Here is a 25629-nt window from a genome sequence, read left to right on the forward strand (position 1 = left end):
TACGAAACCTGATTCCACCAATGATTCAGCCAGAGACCTCTTTCACTTTGTGCAGTGATGCCAGCATTTGGACTATATTTCACCCACCTTGCCCTATTTGGACTAACCTGTTGACTTGATCTACTTATCCTGCTTCACATTTGAACTCCTCCTCAGGGACAAAGATCATAACGTTAGTCACACACAAAAGTGGATGAAAGTGGGGCCCTCTATAAATGACCACTGTGTCTCCATGGCTCTTTGATCTTTCTGTGGAAAGGCCTAGCTGTCTCTCCTTGTTTTCCAGTGCTTGGTGATTTAAGAGTTGCCTTTGAGCTCTTTGACATTATTCTTGTGACAAATAGGAGATATCTCTTCCACAGCTGTGTGCGTGTGAGAGATCTGATGTCAGCCCTTATATCATGAATTGCTTTCATCCAGCGCAGGGCAAGCCAGCTCTTAAATACCATCCATCAAACCTTGTATGCTCCCTCAGAGACATTGTTTTCAGCAATTATTCAGAGGTATATGCCGGGAAGTTGTGGGAGGGGGAAAGGAAAACATTGATATCTACTGGCCAAAGAAGACAGGTTTAAAGGCTGGCTGTGCCAATAAATTAACAAGCGGGAGGCTAAAGACTGAAGCGAAATTAACATATCCATTAGCTGTCCAAATATTCCTAGTATTAATTGCCTGTGGCGTGCTCTGCCCAGAAAAGAATACCCCTGACCTACATTTCACCATAGGAAAGTTCTGCCTTTGCTGAGAAGAAAGTAAGACTTCAAAAGAGTGGAGAGGATTTGTTTGGGCTCCATCTAGTGGGACTTTTGTATCAACCATGGCTGTGTTTTGACCACCAGTCATATTGTCATGGACTCCAGGGCTGGGAAGTTGAGGTTTATCCTAGGGAGCTACTATAGACTGCAAGGGCTCAGGGACCAGAGAGCTTTTTTATGGTCCAGCATTGAAACTCACAAGCATTGTATGAAGCCTCAGCACTGACCAGCCCTGGCATGCAGCGTTTATTTTGTTCATTTAATATGCAGGCCATCTTTCTGCCTGAAGGCCTCCAAGGTGGCTAACAATACTGCAATCAGCAATACAAAAACCACGCACAACTATAATTGGAATAAGACAACAGCAGGTCAAACAAACAAACAAACAAAACCCCCAACAACCAGGAGGGAAAATTACAAGGACAACAACAATCATAGCAGTACTTTCAGAGTCCAGCTGCATGGGGGCCTCTCATTTTCTTTTCGAAGCAGAGCCACTGTCATTCTTTGCTGCCTTCATGGAATAATTCACAAGTCCCCTTTTCTCAAATTCCCATATTGTTTTGAAACTGAATGTATAGCCAACTGACGCTTGTTTGGAGATGCATTTCTGCCTTTGCACACAAGAAAGGAAACGCAACTCCATCCTTAATTTTCTGTTATGGACAGTTATCTCCTGAAATAGAAACAATTCATAAACATGAACAGGGAGCAGCCCCACTCCAGCAGAGAGGTCAGGCAAAATACATGCCACCATTTGCCAGGTTTGTGCACTCTCTGGATGAGCCGGCTAATTGAATTTCTCATGGTGTCGGTAGAGGTTATTCTGGTGCCGGCATCTGTCCCCCACGGACTGAAAGCACTAACTCATTTCATTTGGCTAGTTAACAGCTGTCAGATGATAAGAGTATTCAGTCACTGCCAGGTTTGCCTGGATTTGAACCAGGAGCTTCGAAATGAAAGACTCGTATGTCATCATTACACTGGTCCCTTGAGAGGTGCAGTTCCCCCTCAGCAGCAGATGTCTGGTGTGTTAGTAGCAAAAAGATGTGAGCCAACGTCTAAAGAAGACATGATATGTGGTGTTTTAAAGAAATTTAGCCATGAGTGCGTTGCACTGATTTAAAGTGAAGTTGTTTCAACACCACCTGGACGTAAACTCTTCCTCAAGCAACACTACATAGCATAATACCCAGTTTCTTAGGGTCAGCCGGCAGTCATAGAATAGATGCCTACAGAATAAATTCAGCTTGTAAGAAGCATTGAGCTTTAACAAAATATGCAACCTTTAGCTTTTAATTAGAAATGCACACATTCTTATAGAGAAGTGGTACCGTTTAAACTGCTTGCGTGAAGAAAGAACCCATACAAAGGAGAGAAGTATCTAGGCTCTGCCAGAGTATTTTTCCTTTGACTTCCTTTATGCTCATCTAGCACAACAATAAGAAAACTTGAAAGCATCATTATCACCCAGAGCAAGATGGCTCCCTGCTGCTGCTGCAGAAAATGGCGTCATTCTTCCTCCTCTAGAGCAAGTCCTGGAGCTATACTCCCCAACTACACCAGGGGTGGGGATTAAACCTTATCCTGGTAGTAAGACCATGAGAAGAGTCTTTCTTGCAGATCTCAATATTTATGCTGGCTTCTTCTTTGGCGATCACTCATAGCTGAGTAAGATTGTCTTCCATGAACACTGTTTTAACAGTGAGTCTATAAGTGACTGTGGAGGCCAATTCTGGATCCACATGTCGTTCCATAGTGGGGACATAGGTTTCTGGGTGGGAGTTGATCACAGTGAGGGTTCCTCTAAGCTTGTTTCTCCCTTTCGACCTGAGTTTGAGTGTCTTCAAAGCCCATGACACCTTTGGTAAAGGCTGTTTTCCAATTGGAGTGCTCGCAGGCCGGTGTTTCCCAGTTGTCAGTTTTTAAACCTCTTTTGTTGACCACCAGCATTACACTTTCCATTGTTAAATTCAGAATAGAGTAGTTGCTTTGGAAGACAATAATCAGGCATCCGCACAACATGACCAGTTCAATGAACCCTGGAAAAAAAGGAAGTGGTTGTAGTGCTGCTTGGGGATCTATCTATCTATCTATCTATCTATCTATCTATCTATCTATCTATCATCTATCTATCTATCATCTATCTATCTATCTATCTATCTATCTATCTATCTATCATCTATCATCTATCATCTATCATCTATCTATCTATCTATCTATCTATCTATATCTATCATCTATTTGTCTATAATCTTCTGTAATTACGATTTCACATTGGAGTTAATTGTCTTAGTAGGATTGCTTCACCTGTGAGTTGCCATTGGTGATGGCCTGTTTTTGTAGTATGTATTCTTCTTGTTTTGTAATGAATTGGGATTTTGGGGGGCGGGGGGGGGGAAATAGAGATTCTTTTCATAACGTTATGTGGAACAGTATCGAGTTCTTTCTCAGAGCTCTTCAGTGCTCTGTAGGCATTCCTGACATTTAGCACTATTGGATGAAAATAATTTATTGCTATGCCTACTAGCCTTATATCATTTTAGGCAGAGCTGAGTAATTTTATACATTCATACGGGAAAGTACTTGATGCAGGACCTAAAAAGAAGACCTGCTGGTTCTGTTTTGGTTTGAATGCACGCCTGTCATACTGTCTCTGCCTGGTTTCCTCATCAGACAATATGCTGGCATTCTCAAAGCTTCTATTCCCTGGATGGTTCACAGATCACTAGAGCTTGAAGACGAGACATAAGGAGGTACAAAAGTTTAATTATTTGCAGCAAATATCAGCATGTGATAAGGAGTTCTGTATTGCTCCAAATGTAAATGCCTGTTCACGTTTACATTTTGGACCAATAAACAATCTAACCTTAGCTGCATCTGCACTGATTATTACCTATCTACGTTCTGATATTAATGTGCACATAAGATTTAGCTGGCAGCAAGACGTATTATCACAGTTCAAGTACTCGTTGGCAAGGCCAGTGAGGGGTAACGCATAGAAAGGGAGGGTGTCCTTAGAAGAGACTGAGAGCTTGGTAGAGAGGCCTGGAGGGCTACACATGGACCCTGAGCCTCTCCACCACTGGTTTAAGCATCCTTGAGGCAATGGTATCAATCTCTTCTGGGTAGATTCTTCTTCTACTTTGCAGTAAGGCACTGGTCTCCACACATAAAACACATTCACGCACAGGCGTCTTCCAAAAACCCATCCCAAACCCAAACCCCCAAAATCCCATGGCAGTCAGCAAATGGTAACGGGGGCAGGACCGTAAACTCTGGAAGCCCCTGGTCATGAACTGCCACATGGGCGGTGGATTCAGATTCAGTCTCTCTGATTCAAGGAACAAGGCAGTTGAGCAGCTTGGCAGCTGTATCCATGACTGAGCAGCCCTATTTAGGATCCATTCTGCTAACCCCGAAAAGGGGGAGGGGCTAGAAAAGGTGCCCTAAACATAGCCTGTCTCCCCTTTCCTCTGACTGGATCACCACACCACGCCCAGTGGAGTCACCACCCAGCGGTCGTAAACCCTCACCGTGATCAACTCCTGCCCGGAAACCTATGTCCCCACTGTGGAAGGACGTGTGGATCCAGAATTGGCCTCCACAGTCACTTACGGACTCATTGTTAAAACCGTGATTATGGAAGACAATCTTACTCAGCTACGGGTGATTACCAAAGAGATATTTGTTTGTTTGTTTTGTCTTACTATCTGTCTTCCTTTTTTATATATTGTATTGCAATACTGAAAATCTCAATAAAAAATATTACTAAACACACACACTTCTTCCATTTGAGGTTTAGGGTATAAAGGTTTTTTTAAAAAAAAATTGTAGCACTGCAAATATTAAGAAGGTACGTAATGCACAGGTGTCGTTACATCGTGAAGCTAATTTATCTAGTGCCTGGATGAAACCCAACGTGCTGTGATTTTTCTTCAATATATAATATGAGAAATGTATGATGAATAAATTATAGCTAAATAAATAGAAGAACAAGAGACTGTGGGGCTTAGTATGTTTTTGGTGTGCTGAAAGCGGTGGAGTCTGGAAGCTGACACACTCCATTAGATAGAGAAGAGAGGTCTGGATATAACACCACCAATCTTCCTGCTCTATAAAATAAATAAATAACTGAACAGATAAATACCGGTAACTTAAGAGCATTAATCTTGGAAGAGTTTGCATGTTTGTAATACTCATTTTGTCCTGCAGAGGGAATGTTTTGGTAAGAATTTGGTCCTGTTAAGGTGCAGCTTGGAATTCTAAGTCTTAATTGATGTGGAACATTGTTTAAAAAACACCTGCTAATGCATAATTTTATTTTATTTTGAGATAAACCCAGTGCTTAGCCTATAAAGGCTTTCCACAGTTGCTTTCATTTTATTGTGTGTGTGCAGTTACTCTAAATGCTGACATTATCATTCTTGAAGCCTAAAAAAATATTTGCTGGGATTTGTTCTGCTGATGACGATACGGCTTGCTTTAAGGGGTGTGTTTAACCAGACTGAGTTCCAAAGGAGGTTCAGGAACAGGTATACAAAATGCAATCTGGTCTCTATCCTATGAGGGAAAGCGGATTCTAATTGGGGACAATATTCTATTTTACTCAGTGGGATTTATTTCTGCATAGACACGCATAGGAGCGCAGTGTAAGGCTCCCATCCTATCCCCACTTACAGGCGAGGAAGCCCTATTTAACTCAATGTGACTGCGTTAATGGGGTCGTGCTGAAAAACCTTTTGATTGCCTTGACTAACCAATGAACACAAATTATTAAAGTGATTGATGCCGCACCATAAATGCTCTGGTAAGTGAGGCGACACTTTTGTGGTTATTTAATGGAGATAATGAGCTATCTGTTCTTTGAATAAAGCAACAAAGCCTGAATCAAGAGGAATGTAAACGTGCTTTGCAACTGTGCCCTCAGTGCTCTGTGCTCCCTTTGCAAAGGGTCTTGGACAAATGCAGTTGAAACCTTAATTAATTTTATTTGATTGCACCAGTTAATAATGTTTTCAGTAATGACCAAGGCTAGTCCTGATTACTCATATAGCACTTTTGATTTGCAAATGTTTCTTTTTGGCCTTTGTTGCATTTGCTGTCACAACAACAGTGGGTTACAATATTACTCTGTTTTACAAATGGGGAATTGGAAATGAAAGGGTGACAGATTCCATTATTAGACATTATTAAACCGAAAACACGTAGGAGGCATGGGGCTGTGTGTGCTGCGCCCTTCATCCTTGATCTTGCTGTGTTTAGTGGCAATGTGGGAATGTTCAGGGTGGCAGGAGAGGATATATTGTTTATTAATATCCTTCCTAATTTGCACTAGCAAGTTCCTTTACATAGCAGAGTTTACATTCCCCTTTTTACATGCACAGCAGATAGCTGGTTGCAGGCTCGTTTGAGCCTCTCACTATTATACAATTCAGTCTGTCTCTGATTGAATTGTACGTTCCTGGTAAGTTCCCTTGAATCCCTCTTAAAAGAATAAAGACGCCACAATCTTATTCAAAGTCAATAAAAGAAGTTTACTTACATCAGTTCACAGTTGGATCCCTGAAGGCAGATTTAGTTATAAATATGTACATGTGGATCTACCCCATATGGGGGAATAATCCCAGTGCTTCTGCTAGCTCAAACGACGAAGGAAGTGAAAAAAAAGAGAGAGTGCTGCATGACTCATCCTTTTGTTACCTGGACAGGTTTGGTCACGTCCACCTTCTTTCACATGCAAAAGGAAGGATGCTCCAGCCAGGAGGAACAGGAAGTTTTGACTAGCTGGACCAAACATTCCCTTGCATGTCTTCTCTAGCATTACAAGGAATGTTGTACTTGACAGCCTCTCATGGATCACATCCCACAGGCAAGGTCTGAAGGGAACTTCTAAGCCTGCTTAGTTAAACAGGCTTACAAACCTTCCTGTAATGGAAAACACTGATTGTGGGTTCCCAATTACAGGGAGGCTCATAAGCACCATCAGGTGAACATGCTCACAAACCCCCTTCAGCTATTGCCACTGAATGAAACAAGGTCAGAGATGGAAAGGGTGACGCCCTACATCTATTAAATGCTTTCAGTTTAAGGAGGGGTGTCATGAGGGATGCTTTGCATGTAACACTAAACCATGGCTTGGCATCATGTGGCATGAGCCTGAGTGAGACTTGAGCTTCCATGCTCTTTCATTCTTCCTCCTTCTGCTGCATGCACAGCCCAGAGGAGAAGTTCAGCACTTTTACAGAGTTCTGACTTATATCATACCAACAAGAGATTGGGTCAAAAAATAAAATACAGTGGTACCTCTGGATGCGAACGGGATCCACTCCGAAGTCCCGTTCGCATCCTGAAGTGAATGCAACCTGCGTCCACACGTCTGTGGGTTGTGATTCGCCGCTTCTGCACATGCGTGTGGCATCATTTTGAGCGTCTGCGCATGCGCAAGCTCTGAAACCTGGAAGTAACGTGCTCCGTTACTTCCGGGTCGCCGCGGAGTGCAGCCCGAAAATGCTTAATCCGAAGCTACTTCAACCCGAAGTATGACTGTAAAATAAATGATCAGCTTAACATCTTAGTTTCACAAGCCATGATTTGAAGCTGGCTTGTTTTGAAACTGATCAGCTTCTTTTAAACCACGGTCATCCGCTCTTATGAAAGGACGAGTGTAGAATCTGTGACAATGAAACTGAACGCTGCTGGAGTCCTTCTTCTGGTAGGTTGGGAGGAGCAAGAGGGAGTGCGCAAGCTTAAATCTCAGTTGGGCTAGTCCCACTTTGTGCGCTAAACATAGCGCCAAACCACGGTGTAGTATTATGTACAAAGAATCCCATTGGGGTCGTGGCAGAACTGGGACACGAGTTTTGGCCTCATTAATCCAATGTGAGCTTGCTATCCCACGAACCATATCTGAATTAAAGGTAGAAATAAAAATTAAGATAATATTAGGTTGCACTGATGTTCTATTGTGCCTGCCGCATAAAGAATGGCATTAATGTTCAAAGATAATAGTCCTGGTGCAATAGTATTTTGCCATTGCCATTGCCACGCGGGTGGCGCTGTGGGTTAAACCACAGAGCCGAGGACTTGCCGATCAAAAGGTCGGCGGTTCGAATCCCCGCAACGGGGTGAGCTTCCTTTGCTCGGTCCCTGCTCCTGCCAACCTAGCAGTTCGAAAGCACCTCAAAGTGCAAGTAGATAAATAGGTACCGTTCCAGCGGGAAGGTAAACGGTGTTTCCATGCGCTGCTCTGGTTCACCAGAAGCAGCTTAGTCATGCTGGCCACATGACCCGGAAGCTGTACGCCGGCTCCCTCAGCCAATAAAGCGAGATGAGTGCCGCAACCGCAGAGTCGGTCACGACTGGACCTAATGGTCAGGGGTCCCTTTGCCTTTACCTTTATACCACTCTATACCCAAGGATCTCAGGGTTGTTCACAGCACAAAATCAGAATATAACATCCCAACCCCTTCTCTAGTTATTGGGGATACAGGATAGGCCAAATGAAGACGAGTAGGGTAAAGAATTGATTCTATATTTATTGTTAGCTGCCAGGGTGGTTAAAGTAAAAAATAAAATAAAAATGGAAATATTTAGGAGTTAAATAAGGATTTATGGTACAGTCAAATCTGCACAGCTAGTGCTAACAAAATTGACAAAAAAATTAAGGTGTAGTAGAGGACAAAGATTTGTTTTCAACCACGTGGCAAACATTTATATTGTATGTAAATTATGACAGCAGTGCCTTCAGTAAAATATGCCATTTGGAATTCTTAGTAACTCTTCAGCATCAAGTGAGTATATCATAAGACCCTGAGGACAGCATCCTGATACAAACAAAACAAATATTTTAAAAGGAAATGTTACTATCCTGCAGTAACAATAGTTCTATCCCCCAGGGATTGTGAGTGAAATGACCCAAAATTGTGCCCTTTTTTGGTATGCATGTTTAATTTGGTATTTCATTTAATTGTAATCCTTCATTTCTGTATAAAATGAAATGAGCAGAATACCGCGTCTTGCCACAGAGAGACCAATCATGGCTGAATTCACTTCCATAAATTCCAAAGAAACATGCTAAAGGGGAAATCTAGCCCTATGAGCTTTCTTCCGTTCTTGTCATATTAAGTGTTGCTCAGTAAACTCATCCCTGATTAACAGAGGGGAGAAAAATTGTCCTCTTCAGAGCAGTGAATGTGATAGGCTTTGATGCTGCATTACATGGGCATAAAAAGCTTAGTGTGGCATGCACGTTAAAAATCCCTTTCATTTGCAGCTTGATGAAGGTCCCCCGGCCAAATGTGAGTGTTTGGTCTATTGTTTATTAACAGCCATTATTTCCCTGTCACAAATTAGCACACATATTTTTATTTTTAAAAAAAATGCAATTTCCTGCGAGACAGAGACAGGAATTGGCTTTGTTAGCTTGCTGTCTACAACAGATAAGCCCTGATTTAGAAAGGTGGAAACAGGATGTATGTATTTTATCATAAGCATGCATCACAATCATCATCATTCTGTTGTCTCCAACATGCCATATAGTGTCCAGGCTGTGCTTTAGTGATGTGCTCCAATTTACTCTGACTAGTGACATTAAGACCAACCTTACTGTGTGCTTGTGAAACATGGACCACTTATAAACGCCATCTCCAACTCCTCGAAAGATTCCATCAAGTGTTTGGAAAAGTGTTGATGGAATCTTTCGACCAAACACTTTTCCAATATGCTACAGTAGCCGCTAGAACACTTATAGCACAAAACTGGAAAACATCGAAAATCCCAACTATAAGGGAGTGGCAATCTAAATTGTTTGATTATATAGAATTGGCAGAAATGACACAGAAAATAAGAAACCAAAAGACCACAAAGTTTAATGATGAATGGAATAAATTTATGTCATATATTGAACTAGAGGTTAAAATCTTAAAAATCACAGTAGGCTAGAAATTACGCCTGTGACGCAAAGAGATTTAAGAAAACGAAACTGCAGATTACAATATTTTGTATCATACTCCGAAACCTGAGATGAAGGGAAGTAAGTTTAATTTGTCGGTGTTTTTTGTTATGAAATTTCTTTTTTCTGTGTTTGGTATGTTTTTCTCTTTTCTCTGTTGTTTGAATGTCTGTGTAATGAATTGAAATTAATAAAAATTAAAATTTAAAAAAAAAAGGTTCCATCAATGGTGTCTCTGAAAAATTTTACACATCACTTGGGAAGACAGGCGAACTAATACCAGTGTACTGGAAGAAGCAAAGATCAACAGTGTTGAAGCAATGGTTCTTCAACATCAACTTTGTTGGACTGGCCATGTTGTGCGGATGCCTGATGATCGTTTTCCAAAGCAACTACTCTATTCCGAACTTAAAAATGGAAAGCGTAATGCTGATGGTCAACAAAAGAGGTTTAAAGACTGTCTCAAGGCAATTTTTTAAAAATGTAGTATAAACACCAACAATTGGGAAACACTTGCCTGCGAGCTCTCCAGTTCGAGAACAGCCTTTACCAAAGGTGTCATGGGCTTTGAAGACACTCAAACTCAGGATGCAAGGGAGAAACATGCTAAGAGGAAGGCACGTTTGGCAAATCCACACCGTGATCAACTCTAATCCGGAAACCAATGTCCTCACTGTGGAAGGACATGTGGGTCCAGAATTGGCCTCCACAGTCACTTACGGACTCATAGTTAAAACAGTGTTTATGGAAGACAATCTTACTCAGCTACGAGTGATTGCCAGAGAAGAAGAAGTAAGGTCCAGGTTTCCAATGGGATGTTGAGATTCCTGCATTGCAAGGGGTTGGACGAGTTGACCCTTGAGGTCCCTTCCAACTCTACAATTTTATGATCCTATGGGAAAGGGGCGGGGTGGAGGGTTCTTCGGGTAAGATAGAGGCAGTGTTGCCTGTGGTGTGTACATCCATCCCACCATTGTCTCCCTTCGTGGGAATTGCAGTTATTTTTGTGGGACTCAAAGCCCCCTGCAAAACCTGTTTGATCAGAGATGACAAGAGAACCAAGTTGTCCCAGAGCAGGGCACAGCCTTGCTGGTGCGATCCAGCCATTGCCTTCATATCTGACCAGGTGCACCTACTTGCCCAGACAGAGCACATGTGTGTGCTTGCAGCCTGTAGAGCAAGAGAAGATTGTATGCGAGCTTGCCCCGCCTTGTCTTCAAAAAGCTTGGCGGGAGAGGCGAGTCAACTGACATCTTCATAGCTTCTATTTGGTTATGACCCTCTTGCTTTGCTCAAGTAACTTGGAATCTTGACTTGTTTTTTTAAAAAAATACTTTTTATTGTCATTTTCCAAAAAACAAAATAAAACAATCTTTACATTCATTCGTAATGTCAACTTATTTACATTGCGCTAAATTGCGCCTCGACTTCCCTCCATCCCAGTTGCGGTTTTCATAATATACATCTCTTACAGTTTCTTCTGCTTTTCTACACACATCACAAGAATTATCCTTGTCCTGCCGTAGTTCTTAAACTTCTACAGTTCAATTCTATATATGTCACAAATTTACTCCATTCTTCTGTGAACTTTGACCCTTTTTGGTGTCGAATTTTATTTGTCATTTTTGCTAATTTAGTATATTCAAAAAGTTTTGCCTGCCATTCCATAACTGTTGGAATCTCTGATGACTTCCATTTTTGTGCTACAAGGACACTAGCTGCCACCATTGCATATTGAAATAACTTATGGTCTTCTTTTTTTATTTCGTCCCCTATTATCCCTAATAGGAATGCCTCTGGTTTTTTTTGGAAGGTATATCTTAAAAGTTTCTTTAATTCATCATATATCAGGTTCCAATTTTTTTTTTCATTTTCTCGCATACCCACCACATATGATAAAGGTCCCCATCTTTATTTTTACATTTCCAACAAGTTTTGTTTCCCGTTTTGTACATTTTCGCCAATTTGACCGGGTGGAATCTTGACTTCTGGACCTTGTGCTTGCCGCTGAGCCTCTATCGCTGTTAGCCTGAACAAAGATAATCTTCCTTACACTCAAGTGACAGCTGCTGTCCTTGTGTTCTGGGATGGTAGCCTGACACAAGGTTCTTATATGAATGGGACCAACACCCAAATAAGACAGCATAGTATTGCAGCGTACAAGTTGCTAAGATCGCAAAACTGCAACAACATCTACCTTGGAGACCTTATACTTGGAAGGCAAGATAATAAAACAATGTTTTGCACAGCACCTAGATTGGGAGGAAGCTAATATGTAGTGACAATTTATAAAGTGCCCCAAGATCTAGGTGTTGTGCAAGCCACATTTTCCTGTTTTATTTAAATTTTGCCTTGCAACCTTTACAACACCCCTTGAGGCAGGTGAGAGCGAATGTCCTCAGCAGGGACCGAGACACAGTGACTTGCCTTAATGAGCTACTGAAGTAGAATTGCAGCTATAGGGTTCCTGGTTCACGTCTCATTCTTAGCCAATGCACCAGCTCCGAGGTTATAAAACGACAGATCTTGTGACCATGCTGTGCAAATGTTCTGAAAACAGCCCAAGGTCAAGCAATTCAGGGACAACGCAGAATGCTGCCTACTTCCTGTAAGAAAGGTTTTGCTGACTAGAGTCACACCGAGCTCACTTCCAGTGTTCAAATCATTTCATATACATTCACTCTCCTTACAATGGCCCTATAAGGCAAACCAGGGCTGTTTCTTACTTTTCCCAGGACCCCTATAAGCCAATAATGGTTTGCTTAACATACCCTACTGAGCTCTGGCCAGATTTCAACTTTCCAAGTCACAAGCTCATAGCCACTCTTCACTATAACCTATGATTGAACCTGTGATCTTTATAGGAAGTATGATTAGAGAACTGGGCCAAAACAAACAAGATGAACTTTAACAGGGAGAAATGTAAAGTATTGCACTTGGGCAAAAAAAGAGAGAGAGGCACAAATACAAGATGGCTGACACCTGGCTTGAGAGCAGTACATGTGAAAAGGATCTAGGAGTCTTGGTTGACCACAAACTTGACATGAGCCAACAGTGTGACGCGGCAGCTAAAAAAGCCAATGCAATTCTGGGCTGCATCAATAGGAGTATAGCATCTAGATCAAGGGAAGTAATAGTGCCACTGTATTCTGCTCTGGTCAGACCTCACAGAGTACTGTGTCCAGTTCTGGGCACCACAGTTCAAGAAGGACACTGACAAACTGGAACGTGTCCAGAGGAGGGCAACCAAAATGGTCAAAGGCCTGGAAACGATGCCTTATGAGGAACGGCTAAGGGAGCTGGGCATGTTTAGCCTGGAGAAGAGGAGGTTAAGGGGTGATATGATAGCCATGTTCAAATATATAAAAGGATGTCATATAGAGGAGGGAGAAAGGTTGTTTTCTGCTGCTCCAGAGAAGCGGAGACGGAGCAATGGATCCAAACTACAAGAAAGAAGATTCCACCTAAACATTAGGAAGAACTTCCTGACAGTAAGAGCTGTTCGGCAGTGGAATTTGCTGCCAAGGAGTGTGGTGGAGTCTCCTTCTTTGGAGGTCTTTAAGCAGAGGCTTGACAACCATATGTCAGGAGTGCTCTGATGGTGTTTCCTGCTTGGCAGGGGGTTGGACTCGATGGCCCTTGTGGTCTCTTCCAACTCTATGATTCTATCTACTCTAACCAGGGAGAGAGTTTCTCACCTCCAGCTCATGCTGGCTGATCTCTCTCTCTGTCTTGTTTACCTGTTAGATCAGGCCCAGAATTCAGAGGATGGGATATCAGCCAGGCCAAGCCTATTAATTTTAAAGGAGGAACCCCAGAAGGATCACAGTACCTTCCTTTTGTATTTAAACCTTTACTTGGGTCTGGTTAGAAGAAAAAGAGAAATATGTAAGGAAATTTATTTTAATGTAAAAAAAAAAAAAAAAAACAGAGAAAAGCTCCAGAACACATTTATGGGTGGTTTTTTAAAAAAATAAAAATAAAATCCTTTATTGGCTTTGCTTCTTGGCGTGTGAGATTGACGCTGAACCAAAGTCCACGAAAGTAGACACGTTTCCGACACCCCCTGGGTGTTTTTTTTATCCTGTGGGATGCGGGTGCGCGCCCCTTCCCTCGCGTTACAACCCCGCCCCCCCCCCATTGGGAGCCCCACACTGCTCCCAATTTCTGCCTGCTCGGCTGTTTCTCCCATCCGATCTGAACCCAAAAATATGCCCACCCAACAAACTTAACCATTCCATTCGCCGTCCTCAAAACGGACACCCCCCCCCAATCTTCCCCGCTTGCACAGACCAAAGAAATTCCCGAGCCGATTAACACGAAATGAGAAAAATAAAATGAGGCTGGGGCCACAACAAATCGAGGATTTCCCAAGTTGTGCTCCTTTCTGGGTCCGTGGCGCACGGTTGCCTGCGATCCTTTCCCTGCTCTGGGTTCGAGGGCGCGGATTAGAGGTGACTTTTAGGAGAAAAGAATAAGAGAGGAAGAAGGATCAGGAGGGGGGGGAGCCTCCTTTTGTCTGCTGATGCTCCCGGTTGCTGCGTGGGGTGGGGTGGGGGAGAGGGGCGCGCGCGCGGCCCCTTTAAGCGAGGCGCGCCGCGCGTCTACCTTTCCCTTTTGCGCACCTGGCTCTTTCGAACTGCGCCCTCGCCGCCGCCTCATTGGCTGCGGCGCGCCAGCAGCGCCGCTTCTCCCCGGTAACCTGACCCCGGGGCGGAAAGGGAAGGCAACCTGAACGGGTTTAGGGGCAGGGAGGAGAAGCAGCCTTTGCCCAGGGTCCTCCGGATTGGGCCATCGCGAGGCAGCGGGAGGAGCTTGGCTCCGTCATCTGCCCGCATGCAGGGGTCGGCGGCTGCTGAGAGCAGGGCGCTGCAAGGGGAGAGGGGCGTCTGCGCGGTTGCAGAGCTCTCTTTCTCTCTCGATCTCCGCCGCACTCGCTTTCCTATTTCTCGCTTCTTCTCCAGCGGCATTCCAGGTTTTCCTCCTCCCGGAGCCTCCCACCTCCTTTTCTCCTCCCCTCGAGGAGGCGGCGCCTCGTTTCAAGCTCTCTTTCTCCCTCTCCCCCTGGCTCTCCTGTTCCATTAAAGGAATGCTCTCCCCTCCGCCCCATCTCGCCATCACCTTCTCGCCGTGAAATTTAAATGCAGTTTTGACCCCCCCCCCCAAAAAAAGAGAGAGACAGAAGAAGGGCACTGACATCATCCTGCCTCGGAACTGAAAGCGAAGAAAACGAAGGCGAAGGGATCTGCTTCTTAATTTTTCACCAGTATTGTTTCGTTTTGTTATAACTCTCCAAGCTGCTGCGGGCTCCTAGGAGGCTGGATCGCTGAGGATGCGCGCTCAGTGCCCCTAGCGCAAGATTTTTTTTGTTTTATTTTGCAGAGGGTGGATCGAGGTGGCAGCGATGTTGGAGCAAGTGAAACGGGCAAAGACCTAAAGCAGGTTGATCTACGAGCCAACAACTGCCCCCCACCCCCCCCGCTCCTGCGCGGCTTGCTGTGGTTTTGATTAACCTCTGGTAAGTTGATTGCTTCACTTGGAGAGAAAAAAATAGCTACAGAGCTTTCGGAGCTGATCCTTTTTTAATTTGGGTTGTGTGGCTTTTTTTATTTTTTTGGCGTCGAATTTTAAGGCATGGGAGTTGTAGGCAGGAGAATGCGATTTACAGAAATGAGTGGATTTGCTCTTCTTCCTTCTTGTGCTCTTCCCTGAAGAATTATAGTGAACTGGGGGTTTTTTGTGTGTTTGTGTTGTTGTTTTTTTTAAAAAAAGAAACCCTCCAAGATGTTGCATTAAAAAACATTTTGACCTGAAGGATTTTTTTAAAAAAAATTTAAAAACAATTTTATTTAATTTTTGTGAAGGGCGGTTTTCTTAAAGGAGTAAAAGTAGAAGTGGCTCTATACAAACATGGCAAAGAATTCTGTGGAAGGGTCCAAGGAAGACCTGAGCAAAGTGACGGAAGAGGACATGTTGAGGTGCAGCAAGGAAGAACTGGTGAAGAGGCTGAAGAAACTGGAGAGCGAAAAGATGAACTTGATGGTGGAGCACGGCAACTTGATCAAGGACGTGAACCAGAGGCTCCAGATTCATTTGCATGAGATCAGGGGGCTGAAGGAAGTGAACCAAAAGCTCCAGGACGACAACCACGAACTGAGGGAGCTCTGCTGTTTCCTGGACGATGACCGGCAGAAGGGGAAAAAGCTGTCCAGGGAATGGCAGAGGTTCGGGAGGCACACGGCCGGCGTGATGTGGAAGGAGGTGGGGATGTACCAGCAGAAGCTGAAGGAGCTGGAGGCTAAGCAGGACTCCCTCATGAGGGAGAACATGGAGCTGAAGGAGATTGTCCTGATGTTGGACGAAGAGAGGAACGGAGCAGGCTCTCGGAGTTCGATAGACAGCCAAGCCAGCCTCACCAACCTGAACGGGGGCTCTGGAACCAGGGATGTTGGAGATGGGAGCAGTACCTCCAGCACTGGCAGCGCAGGGAGCCCAGACCATCACCACCATCTTCACCATCACAAGCCTGTTGAGAACAAGGCCGGAGCTATCCGCAGGTCTATGGATGACCTCTCTGCACCGCTTCACCACCGGAGCATCCCTAATGGACTGAATGGTAAGTTTTCTTTAAATCCACTTATCTCTCTCTCTCTCTCTGTGCATTGGAAATAGCAAGAAGCTTAAAGATCAGTCCAAGGGGGAACCCACCTGTGGGTTTTTGGCTTTGTTTGAGGCCTGTTGATCCTGTCTTGCAACCTGACACCTGTCCTCTTGATTTACAACTCGCTTAACAGAAGTCACGCTACGTAGGTTAAAGTTAACCCATAATAACAGCCCAGCCATGCTAGCAATCTGGGTGGTTAAGGAAAACCCCCCACCCCACATTTTTCACCGCATATTTTTTTGGGAGAGTATAGCTCAGGAAAAAATAGTTATAAGTATGGAACCAGGTGTCTGTGCTCAGTTAGCACAGAGGTGCAGTCATTGTGTTACCTGTGTCTCTTGTGACACTTTCACACACACACACCCCAGTACACAGCAGCACGAGCTGTTCTGTTCGTGGTACCAGCCTGTCATTTAGGAATTCCTGCTTCTTGGCTCCTGTGCTAACAGAAAGCTTGGCTATGGTGTGCTCTTGCTTCTCCACAGAGTCTCCTGGGCAGGAGTGAAGGCTCTGGCCTCCTATTGTCTAGGCTTCACCATCTGCAGCAAAACAAACAAACAAATAGACAGACACAGGTCCCTTGTCTCCAGGGTTTTTGCCAGGTTCAGTTCATTAGCATGTAAGAAAACGCGTTTTGGGACAGAAGATGTCACAGGGATGCATACGAGATCTGGATGACTGCAGGTCAGGCAATGGTAGCCGAAATGCTGGGTCCCAAATAGCGGTATTGAGGATCTGATTGTTTTAAAAAACAACAACCCAGTTTCTTTTATGGCTGGTTGAGTGCAGAACAGTTTTGCTGCTGATACTAATGCATCATTGCAAAATGTTCGCTAGCTGTGCCATTGAAGTGGAAGTTGTGATTCTCCCTCCTGCTCCATTATAAGGCTAAATGAATGGATTGTGTGGAGGGTCTAAATTAAACAGTGTTTAGTAAAATAAAATAAAAAGTTTTCCCCTTCAGCCTTTAATGTTTAGTTTTCTCCTGTTACCTGTTTGATAGTTTGAGCACCACTGAAAGCATAGCAGGGATAGCGATGATGGCAGTTTTAAGTCCTCATCTGTAAGGTGGTGATGAAAATGCTGATTCTTAGGTCTTTGCAATTTTATCTCTCGCTGAACAATATCTGTGCCAAAAATATTGGTTAGTGTATGTGTAGTTTTGTTTTTGTGTGTGTGTTTGTGTGCTTAATTTGCTGTTCTTCGGTGATTGGATCCATATAAATATTCTGAGTCACTTCTGCTAAACCCTGATACAAAGCTGATGTGATCTCATACTTATTTTATATATCTGCCTACATGTTGAGCTCATTCTGTCTCGAGGGCTTAGCAGAGTACGGGAACTTGGTTAGCATGCTGACAGTAGGACGAAATGTGTGCGCGCACGTGCCTTTGTAATGTTACACGCATCAGATTGCCAAGTGAAAAACTATCCTCCTTATCGCCTTGCCTGCAGCCGCCAAATTTGGTTCAGATAAAACTTAGCATATCATCTCTGAAAGGTGTTCAGACTTTGAGTAGCCAAGGATTGAGTAGTTGATGGAGATGCGGCAGCCACTCAGTCTGGCCACATGCTTTCTGGACTTTATACAAACAGAAAAGCCATGGGTAATATATTGGGCATTGTAGGATAAGAGGTGGATTTTGGGGTCCTCACTTGAACAAACCTTTCAATTTGTTATGTAGGGCATTGGGCACTGAGCACTATAGTTAATGCATGTGCAAATACCCTTCAAATCTTAGCAGACTGATGCCTAACCTTTTATATTTGGAAGTAAGCCTTGCCAGCTGTGTTAGGCTTGTGCTATTGCTTTTGTGTTGAACATTGGCCAATAACATCTGGAGTGGCACAGGATTTATAATGGTGTAGGATGCTCCCGTCACAGGGTGCTGAGCTGAGGGGCTGCCAAACAACAACAGCAACACCTATATTTATACGGGCCTTGGTTAGATGGGTGATTGAGATGCTGCAACTATGACCCAGTGCACTTGAGAGCATTTGCAGAACAGAAGGCAAGAGGGATGACACATGAAAATAATAAATATTGGGAGGGTGCACCAAATTTTGTCGTCGCTGAGGGTGCCATATCACCAGAGTCCACCCCTGTCCGGAGGGCATCTCATTGGTTACCTCTGCCCTATGGGATATTATTAAGAGAATGAGCCACAGAAGACCTTGTGTTTGCAGTGCTCCTCCATTGCTGCCCCAAGGAGGAATTTGGAAACTTCCGGTTCTTTTTTAGACTAACCGCAGTTTGCTGTAGTGTCCAAACCCTGACAAACTGTGGTTAGACTTTGCTATGTTTAGTGGAAACAAGACAGCTTCAAAACAAGTTTTACAAAGCTGGTTTGTTTCTCTGTCTGTAGATTGGATTAACCACAGTTTAGGGTCTGGACATAACGCTAAACTGTGCTTAATTTAAAACAGAAGTAGAAGTTTCTAATCTTCTCACAGCCATGCTATGGATGGAGGAGTGTGCCAGCCCAGTTTTCCTGTGGTTCCTTCTTTCAATGTTAAATCATGGCTTAGCGTTGTATGTGAAATGGGCTATTGATTTAATTGGGGCTTGACTGCCAAACAAGTGTGCTTAGATAGGCAAGTGTGCTCAGAAGACATCTTCTCAAAAGCAATTCAGTTTTGTTAAGAATAATGCTGTGTGAATTGATAAGTAGTGGATATTGTGGCTAAGATGACAAGAAGTGGCCTAGAAATTTTCCCTCTCACACTCATGTAGCCAACCTTTGTAGTAATACACCTGTCAGATTTGGCCTGCAAGGCCAATCCTTATAATGATTTGGCCTCTGGAGCTGAAAAGACCTTCTCTCCTGCCTCAAACATGTTCTTGCCTTCAATCTTGCTGAGAACCTAAGGCAATCCATAGTTATGAAGAGTTCCTGTGCTTCAATTATTTGCCAGTACACCACTGATTAATGTACTTGGATTTAATCCAAACCATACTCTCCAGACAAAATTTAAATAAGGGTTTTTAATGGAAAAGTTAGTGCTACATAAACACTTTGACTGAAGAAGGAGCATAACACCACAATTGCATCCCAAGGAACTCCTTGAATCAAGGCAACGGAAATCAAGAACAAAACCTGGCAGAATAATTTAATAGGCCTTTGGGCGTGTAGGAATGGGATTCCTGAACAACTGATGGTCCAGGTACAAATGACTGAGAAATAAGGGCAGAAAACTGGGGAGGGGGTCTGGCCACGGATTAGATGAGTGCGTGGTGTTCATGCTGAAGCTGAGCATTCGCTTGGTGTTTGAGTGATGAGACAGGTGGATAATTTGCAGTGGAGTTGTGAGGGAACTGAGGTGTGATAAGAGAAGGTGGCTGGAATAGCTGAGGTAAAAAAAGGAGGGATGGAGAGGAAGGGATGGATAATCACAATCCTCTCTGTCTGGCCCTTGGGACTCACTCTAGGCCACAGGCCCTCCTAAGCCAAACCCCTCACCCGTTGTGTTTTGCACCTTCCTCAAGTAGGAGGGTAGGCCCTGAACCAATGTCTTCAAGTTATAAGAAACATCAGGAAGAACTTTCTGGCAGTAATAACTGTTCAACACTTGAACAGATTCCCTTGGACTCTGGTGGTGGACTCTCCCTCATGGGAGTTTTTTTCATGGTTACTTCAGTTGAGATTCTTGCATTGCAGGGGGTTGGACTAGATGACCCTTGGGGTCCCTTTTTAATCTACAGTTCTATGATTCCATAAGTGTTTTTTGCCAGGCTGGAATGTGTCCTTGAACTCAAATTATGCTTCTTACTTGCCAGGATAGAGGTGGCAGGGCAGGCAAAGGCAGGACTGCTGGTATAGAGGTAGAAATCGCATGATTGCCCTCCCTCTGGTTCAACCCACCACTGGCATGCGGCTCCCAGAAGATTGCTGAGAAGGAGATATGACCCCTCTACTGGAAAAAGTTCCTGATCAGGAAATGGGAGAATACACTGTATTGTTGTTGTTTAGTCGTTTAGTCGTGTCCGACTCTTCGTGACCCCATGGACCAGAGCACGCCAGGCACTTCTGTCTTCCACTGCCTCCCACAGTTTGGTCAAACTCATGCTGGTAGCTTTGAGAACACCATTCAACCACCTCGTCCCCTTCTCCTTGTGCCCTCCATCTTTCCCAACATCAGGGTCTTTTCCCGGGAGTCTTCTCTTCTCATGAGGTGGCCAAAGTATTGGAGCCTCAGCTTCACGATCTATCCTTCCAGTGAGCACTCAGGGCTGATTTCCTTAAGAATGGATAGGTTTGATCTTCTTGCAGTCCATGAGACTCTCAAGAGTCCCATTACTAAAGGAATGGCCCTCTGCTGTGGCAGGTCTCTTACAGGAGTCAACAATTACCCACAATGCTACTGTCCTTAACAGCCACTGGCATTTGGGCATTGCTTGTTTGTTAAACCCTTCTCAATGCTAGTTACAAGAACACCTAACAAAACCTGGGAGACTTGGCTGTCTACACACTGCCAATAGGAATTGATAACAGTACTTCTACAAGATGGCATTAAAGCTCCTATTTAAAACTTCCCTCTGCTAACCTGTCAAAGGAAATGGTAGTTTGTTTATTTTTGGCATTTTATGTACCGCCCAATCAACTGTGTTGTGGCTCTGCGAAAGAGCTCAAAGAGGAAACTACAGTTCCCAGCATTCTCCAGTTCTTCAGGAGTTCTGTCTTAGAAAAACTGCAGACTCTGCTCTCGTTCTGATCCCACCCATGGCTGGCATGCCGCCTCCGACAGATTGCGGTAAAAAGGTTTCTCCAGTCCCGCCTTGGGATGAGTGGTGCTAAGCCTCTTTCAATCAAACCAGTTTTAAGTGTGTGTGGTATGGCTGTGCCTGAATAATGGATTTACAGGGCCCTCCACCCTGATGGAGAGAGAGAGGTTTTGCACAAGCTCAGCAAGACTTGATGATTGAATTTAGGTGCTGCTGTGCTGGCTTGTGATCTCCATAAAATTCTTCTTGCAATCTAGTTCAGCCCTCAGTCCTCATAATCTACATTTTGTTCTAATTTTGAGTATCCATACCCAGCCTTTCAGTTGAATGATTCTCTTTTTAATTTTTTTTTTATTATATTATAAATATCAATATATCACAAAACAATATACACTTAACATTACATTACTTATGTTACATACAAAACATACAACATATATCTCACCTTCGCCACCCCTTCTACCTACCTACTGACCATTATCGAATTCCAACCAGTCTCATTGTGTAATTTTGTCGCTCATTAAATCTATGCACAATTCATACTACTTATTTTATCTTTTGTAATAATTACGTCTTTTTACTCATCTGATTTCTCTGTTCATTAGATTTATTTATACATCTGTCAGGAGATTTGTGTTTCTTATATAAATTTTGAGATAATCATTGAATATTGACCAGTCTTTATTGACTCTTTGTGTGGTATTGCCTCTTAATCTCCCAGACAATTTTGCAAGCTGTGAGTACTCAATCAAGTTGAATGATTCTCAAGGTGACTTAAGAATAGGCTGTGTTAATAGCGGGGATTGAGACCCCAAAACTGGACACAGCCATGGTCCAGCAATCCATAGCTCACCTGGCTGATAGATGGGGCCCAAATATGCTTCCCTCTAGCTCCACAATGCCAGGGCAAATGGCAGCTGGAGCTGAGTGTTATTTCTGGCAGGGAGAAAGGAAGCCAGCTCCTTGCAGCTGGTCCTTCTCTGGCTGATTGATGAGGCCTGGCTGAATGTCTCCTTGCTCCGATTGCCTTTCCCCCTCTACATAACTGAGTGCTGTGGTCTGCAGGAGAGAGGACCTCCTGTGGATATCTATTTCATCAAGAAGTGCAAGAACAGGTCCTTTAGTGTGGTGGCACCTACACATTGGAAATCTTTCCTGGAGATTTTTATCATGGAAAAAAACACATTGAAATTGTGTTTTTTCCCCTTGATGCTTTGAAATGTTGGTTGCATTGGGATGTCTCGGGTGGAGTGATTTGCGAATGAAGTAAAAATAAATATTATTCCTTTGGAGGCAGGGGGCGTAACCTCCCAGTGGGTGAGTCCCCTGGCACAAGGCATAGGCCCAAGTGTCTGTCTCATCTTCATAAGGAGACTGTAGAGAAGCAGTCTTATGGTGGATCCATCAGCCCTCTGAATTCCCCCTATTCTGCTAAGCTGGGAGCACTGGCACTTTGCTGTTGGGTTCCAGGGAAGCACTGACGTCAACAGGAACATGTGTGGTAACTTGCCTAAGCTTCCCCTCTAGGCTATCAAGCCACCTACCCCACCCTCCCTTATGTTGTAGGGTTCTGGGGGTTGAGAAATCACTTGGCAATTTCGCTCCTTTGAATTCCTTTCCCCTGGAATACGGAGACGGGAGAGACGAATAAGTCTGGCACAGGGAAGGCAAATTGCTGCTGAGGTAGTTTTCTTTGGGTACTTCCTCCAGTAAACACATGTGCGGCTTTGGGGAGGGGTAAAAATGCAGAAAGTGATGGTCTGTTCTTAGGCTGAATCTCTTGTGGGGCTGTTGCTGCTGCAGGAAAGTTGCCCTATGCTGAATCATCCATATTATGGCCGTAACGTGGAGTATTTCATTTCATTTATTTACCAACCTTTAGTTTAAACTCTGGTAAGTGCCAAAATGGGAGACATCTTGGGAACAATGGAATATCCATAGCTCAGTGTCTGGGCACATGTTTTGCATATGAAAAGTTCAAAGTTCAGCCCTAACACCTCTAGGTAGGTCCAGAAGGATCCCTACCTGGAGAGTCACTGCCCATTATTGTAGACAATACTGAGTAGAAGGGATCTGTGGACTGACTGGGGGATAAGATAATTCTATATGTATTCATAGTGGGGTTCAGGTACTATCATCAATTCAAAGTGTTGGTGCTGACCTTTAAAGCCCTAAACGACTTCGACCCTGTATAGTTGAAGGAGCGTTTCCACCTCCATTGTCTAGCCCAGACACTGAGGTTCAGTGCCGAAGGCCTTCTGGCAGTGACCTCATTGCAAGAAGTGAGGGTATAGGGAACCAGGCAGAGGGCCTTCTTGGTAGTGGTGCCAGCCATGTGGAATGCCCTCCCATCAGAAGTTAAGGAGATACATATATAGTACCTTGGATGTTGAATGGAGTCCCTTCCGGAAGTCCGTTCGACTTCCAAAATGTTTTAAAACCAATCAGAAGCAGCCAATGAGAAGCTGCGGAAGCCCCGTCAGACATTTGGGTTCCAAAAGAACGTTCGCAAACCAGAACAATCACTTTTGTGGCATTAGGGAGTCAAAACGTCTGAGTTCCAGGGCATAGGGAAGTGTTTAATGTTTGGTGTTTTATTATGCTTTTACATTTGTTGGAAGCCGCCCAGACTATCTGGGGCAACCCAATCAGATGGGCGGGGTGCAAATAATGATGATGATGATGATGATGATTATTTTATTATCATTATCATCTTCAGACTGCTCTATAAATTCTGCCTCCTCAAGTATGTGTGGAACATTCTTTCGGAATTAACCAGGATGTACAAGGGTGCATAATTTTGCCTGTATACCTTGTACCGAATAGAAATTTTGCTTGCCAGCAAAAATGAAAAGGGTGGCTCTGTTGTGGCCTTCAGTCCCTTGCGTTTGTATAAAAGAGACTTAAGTCTGAAGCCTGCTTTCATACCCTGTGGCACGTAAAACTGGTGTGCCATGTTTGTGCGACTTTTAAGATGCTGCAATTGGCCCCAAGCTCACGTTTTCCTTGGTGAAATGTTGTGAATGGCAAAACCTGTGGTTTGCTGCGTGGCGAAGCAGTAGTGCAGACACTTTACTAGCTGGCTGGAATGCAAATCGAGCTGGCCCCACTGAAAAGTGTTTTGTGAATCGGCTCTCCATTTGGGTACGCTATTGGAATAACTTGCCCTGCGAACAATAGATTGCCTGAGCTTTGTTATAATCTGCTCATGTGTGTGAGCACAGTTCCTCCCACTTCTTGGCTGCCTGTGTGGGAAGGAACTCTCTGGCGGCAAGCCAACCTTTTCTCCCCACCCCCCCCCCACCCCCTGGGTACGGAGGCCTCTGTTTTCCAAACATCCAGCTTCAGACACCCAAAGGTGGATGGTTATTGGCGTTCAGCTTGGTGATAAGTCCTGGATATGGGTTTCATTTGCTGAGAGTTGAGACAGCTATCTTCATATTCTTCCTTCAGCATCATTCCTGGGTTTCCTTCTAAACCTGATCTTTCTCTGAGTACGTTTTTTAAGAACTTCAATAGCTCAGATAAGCATCAGTATTCTGTGTAGTCCATCCTAAGTGCTTTTTGCAAAAGCCTTCACATATGTAAATGTAGCCTCTTATCCTTGCTGTTTGTACTGAAGTTGAAAAGTCTGCTGTAGCAAAAGCAGTGTGTAGCAGTTCCATTAGGACTCATACCATTGCTGGTGGCACTGTGGGTTAAACCACTGAACCTAGGACTTGTTGATCAGAAGGTCGGCGGTTCAAATCCCCGCAACGGGGTGAGCTCCCGTTGTTCGGTCCCAGCTCCTGCCAACCTGGCAGTTCGAAAGCATGTCAAAGTGCAAATAGATAAATAGGTACCGCTCCGGCGGGAAGGTAAACGGCGTTTCCGTGCGCTGCTCTGGTTCGCCAGAAGTGGCTTAGTCATGCTGGCCACATGACCCGGAAGCTGTATGCCGGCTCCCTCGGCCAATAAAGCGAGATGAGCGCCGGAACCCCAGAGTCAGCCACGAGTGGACCTAATGGTCAGGGGTCCCTTTACCTTTACCTTTACCATTGCTGGTGGGAGAGTAAACTCTTGAGTTTGGAGCTAAAAGAAACCCTCCAAAAACTCTACAGTTTTGACCCCACCCAGAAGTCTGGTGTCAAGGCCAACTGTTACAAATCAGGGCCCAGTTTTACTTTCATGTTTTAAGCTGGCATGTTTTCACATGCCACCTTCTTAATGTGTATTGAAAGGGTTGTCCAGTAGACATCGGAGAAAGCAAGTGTTTATTTTTTTGTTAGGAAGTGAAGCTCAATGGCCTTGCATGCAGAAGATTCAATCGCCTGTTCGTCTCCAAATAAGGGCTGGGTATGGTCCCTGCCTGGGACCCTGCAGAGCCACTTCTAGTACATATAGATAATGCAGAAACAAATGAGCTAATGGTCTGTGTCCTGTATATGGCAGCTTCCTTGTTCATTTTGTAGCTCAGCACGGCAGGTGCCTTGGTGTTAGACCTTTCTGACTCCCTCTTTTCTCTGCTTTTCTTTTCTGCTGTGCTTAGAAAAA

The 25629-nt window shown here is 44.1% G+C and overlaps 1 protein-coding gene across 5 annotated transcripts in view; it reads left to right on the top strand.

Annotated features, from left to right (window-relative positions):
- The first annotated feature begins 14544 nt into the window (after positions 1–14544).
- Positions 14545–25629, top strand: part of CCDC85C (coiled-coil domain containing 85C) — a 182375-nt gene continuing 171290 nt past the window's right edge. Inside the window, exons 1-2 of one of the 5 annotated variants that reach the window (XM_028714087.2) lie at positions 14554–15226; positions 15573–16324. In XM_028714087.2, coding sequence (XP_028569920.1) covers positions 15619–16324 — 706 coding nt within the window. In that variant the 5' untranslated portion in view covers positions 14554–15226; positions 15573–15618. Of the gene's footprint in view, positions 16325–25629 lie in introns of all 5 variants that reach the window. The other 4 variants (XM_028714414.2, XM_028714227.2, XM_028714316.2 and 1 more) reach the window with 4 other exon arrangements.

The sequence above is a fragment of the Podarcis muralis genome, chromosome 1 (assembly GCF_964188315.1).
Source record: "Podarcis muralis chromosome 1, rPodMur119.hap1.1, whole genome shotgun sequence".
Classification (NCBI taxonomy): Eukaryota; Metazoa; Chordata; class Lepidosauria; order Squamata; family Lacertidae; genus Podarcis; species Podarcis muralis.